Source organism: Dioscorea cayenensis, chromosome 2 (genome assembly GCF_009730915.1).
Source record: "Dioscorea cayenensis subsp. rotundata cultivar TDr96_F1 chromosome 2, TDr96_F1_v2_PseudoChromosome.rev07_lg8_w22 25.fasta, whole genome shotgun sequence".
Taxonomy (NCBI): Eukaryota; Viridiplantae; Streptophyta; class Magnoliopsida; order Dioscoreales; family Dioscoreaceae; genus Dioscorea; species Dioscorea cayenensis.
Window position 1 is genome coordinate 16,010,563 of NC_052472.1, and position 3,632 is coordinate 16,014,194.

At 37.4% G+C, this 3,632-nt stretch overlaps 1 protein-coding gene across 1 annotated transcript; it reads right to left on the reverse strand.

Moving 5' to 3' along the window:
- Positions 1-2,058: 2,058 nt before the first annotated feature.
- LOC120273147 (secreted RxLR effector protein 161-like) lies at positions 2,059-2,817 on the reverse strand. Its single transcript, XM_039279794.1, has one exon. It carries the CDS (start codon positions 2,815-2,817, stop codon positions 2,059-2,061), a length of 759 nt encoding a protein of 252 aa, XP_039135728.1.
- Positions 2,818-3,632: the final 815 nt, after the last annotated feature.

Below are 3,632 nucleotides of genomic sequence, written 5' to 3' on the forward strand. Positions count from 1 at the left end.
ATAGTAGTTACAACATCTAAGTTTGGAAGGAGTCCAAATAGAAGCCACGGAGATTCTAAAAGAGGGATGTACTATATTTAGGACATGGAGACATCTATATAAGAGACCCTACTCTGAGATTTAGGATAAACCACCAGAGAAAGACCCAAAAGTGTAAATAAGTAAGAGTGGGCATCGGCCAATCTAGAGAGGGTTTTTCTTTACCTTTGTGAGGATAAGTGTGAGAGTTATATTCATTTTTATTCTCTTCTTTTAGTAGATTTTTATCTTCAGGTTTGGCTCTCAAAATATAGGAAAGTTGTGTGCTGAATTAGGTTACCAATTCGTATGTCTTTTTTCTTTTGTTTTGATTGCTTTGCATTATGTGGTGCATGCTTACATGAGAGATTGTGTTAAACCCACACACATACACCCCGCCGGAACTATTATTATTATTATTATTATTATTATTATTATTATTATTATTATTATTATTAATTGAATGGCTATTTTTTTGTAATTTTTTTACTTTAAAAAAATTCTTCTTGAAAATGAACATCCTTATAACTTTTCAACTAAACACTTCTAAATTAACATATCCAAATATAAAAGAAAAAATTGAAGCCATCAATTTAATAAAAAAAAACTTCTAGAAAAAAAAGTTATATCAATTTTTATTTAAAATGCCTTTTCTTATAAAACTATCGAAACGGTTTGTAAATTATTATTTCTAAAAAATCCTTCTTAATAATACATTACCATTTTATCTTCTTAGAATTATTTTTTTCCTTTTTTCAAATTGTCGATACCCAATCAGGAGGTTCACTCCAGACCTAGTGAGCTCATCAAGATTTGAGTGACCTTGTTATGGATGGATGTTCTTGGCATGCCATGCCATGCAAAAGCTCATTGTTGTTAGGCTAGCTCACTCTTAATCAAATAAGCCATGTACAGCTCGGCATTACTAAGCAAGCTCACCTAGCGTTGGTGGGCTTTCCGGGGCTTGCGCTGCCTTGTGTGAATAGTGACCCTAGTGCAAATCAGTGAGCTTACATGTATTCTCCGGGCCAGGGGCAAGTTCACACTTTGGTCTAGGTTGAACGTGTGGTGGTAAATGAGAAGATGGAAGGTGTTTAGAAATATGAGTAAATTTATAATTATAAAAAATTATACTTCAACCTCAACAATTTCAATTCGAAATGAATGTTTTTGAAATATAGGGACTCAGGTTATTCAGAGAATTAGAAGGGTTTATTAGTTATTTTAAAGTTTGGGAAGGAAGTTACCAATTCTGTTTTAGTTTAATTACTACTCGTTCCGGTCCTTGCTACTTGTCTTATTTAACTAATTCATCTAGATTAAAGCAAGTGGGTTAAAGTTAATTGGAACACTAAAATTTATTAAAAATTATATTAATTTTTGAAGATTGCCTTTATATAAAATATGGTTTAATAAAATGTGTAGTTGATATTATTTATTAGAAATCATAAAAGTATATTAAATATAAAGAATAAATTTAAAAAAATAAATATTATTTAATTCTTCATGAATTTATGCACAAATTATTAACCTATTGTACATGACTCTTTGTGGTAGGGATGCGCTTACAGATGATTAGGGTGGCTCTCTAGGACTTTTATATTGGGCACCAAGACAAATATGAATATGCATGGATGTCACAAGGAACTTAGTTTTCGTAGGTGACAATAGCTAACGCGATGGTTCAAGTCGCCTGAGTCAAGGAGAAAGCAACAACCAGTTGTGGTGCTACTACTTGCACCTTTTTTTTTTTTTTCTTCTTATTTTCTCTCTTTAAATCTCACAGCCTTATCACTAAATACATGGGAGACGACGTTCAAGGCACGCATGCAGGCAAACTGTGCTACACACCTTGACATGCCCGATGACTCCTAGTAGCACTACCACCTACATGCAAACACATGCATGACGTCCACTTAAAGCAGTGATATGTCCTAGACACAATGAAACAAGTAACACACTCCTAACAAGTAATACTGGAAATAAACAAGATTAAACTCAACACTCTCCTCCTTAATCTTGTCTCCTTCACTTCACAGCTCACAACTCAATTTTGTGACGCATCTCCAGGAATTTCACTCGACCGAGCAACTTCGTCAGAATATCAGCAAGCTGCTCTTCAGTTGTGACATAGTCCACTACTATCTTCCCATTCTCGACGCACTCCCGAATAAAATGATAATGTGTGTTAATATGTTTGCTTCGATCATGATGAACTAGGTTCTTGCAAAGTGATATTGCTGATTTGTTATCCACTTTGAGAACTACTTCTTCTTCTGCTTGTCCTCTCCTATCAGCTAGCAAACGGTTGAGCCAAATGCCTTGACAAGCTGCGGTTATGGCTGCTACATATTTAGCCTCACACAAAGACAATGCCATCACCTTTTGTTTTTGAGAAACCCATGTAACCAGGTTTCCACCAATAAAGTAGGCGACTCTAGTGGTGCTCTTTTGGTCATCGACATCGCCGGTGAGGTAGCTATCACTATACCCAACCAGCTTTGATGCCCCCTTCTTTGTTCTTGTATAATAGCAACCAAGATCAAGTGTGCCGCGTATATACCTCATTATTTGTTTCACCACAGTCAAGTGTTGGGAGGTCGGCTTCTCCATGAACCGACTCATAATGCCGACGGCGTATGCCATGTCCGGCCTCATGTTCACCAAGTATCTCAGACTGCTAATAATACTATGGTAGAAGGTAGCATCAACAAGTACTGAATCCTCACTCTTCTTGTGCAACTTGAGTCTTTGCACCATAGGAGTTTTACATGAGTTGCAATCAGCCATTCCAGTCATTTCTAGTATCTTTGAGGCATAACTTGACTAGCATAATGAGATCCCACGTGAGGTTTGGCATACCTCAAATCCCAAGTAATAAGAGAGTAACCCTAAGTCACTCATGTTAAACATTTCCATCATCTGCCTCTTGAAACTTTTGATGACATCAGGATTAGAGCTGGTGATGATTAAATCATCTACATAAATTCCAACAAGCAACCTTGACTTACCAGTGCACCTCTTATAGACTGCAAGTTCAAGTGGGCTCCTTTCAAACCAAGTGACGCAAGACTCCTATCCAACTTTGAGTACCACGCTCAGGGGGCTTGACAAAGACCATACAATGCTTTTCTGAGTTTGAACACCTTCTTTTCATTGTTTTTCTTCTCATAACTGGGTGGTTGATAGACGTATACCTCCTCTTCAAGCTCTCCGTTGAGGAAGGCTGACTTTACGTCCATATGGTGCACCTGCCAAGCTTCTTGTGTAGCCAAGGCTAAGAGTAATCTCACTGTCTCAAGTCTTGCTATAGGTGCAAATACTTCATCAAAATCCACTCCTTTGCGCTGCACGTAGCCCTTTGCTACTAACCTTGCTTTGTGCTTTACTATAAAGTCTTTCTTAATCTTATAAACCCAATTGAGACCAATCGGTTTATTTCCCGTCAGGAAGATCCATCATCTCCCAAGTATTGTTTTCTTCAATGACAACTAGTTCATCCTTTATTGCACGCCTCCAACATGCATGTTCTTTTGCTTCTGCAGACTTGTAGGCTCCTCGGCACCTAGTAAGCATAACCCGAGCTCATCATCAAGGTCAAGCCGAGTAGTCAA

Excerpts from the sequence above, each read along its gene's own strand:
- LOC120273147 (XM_039279794.1), bottom strand. The coding sequence starts at position 2,817 with ATGACTGGAATGGCTGATTGCAACTCATGTAAAACTCCTATGGTGCAA.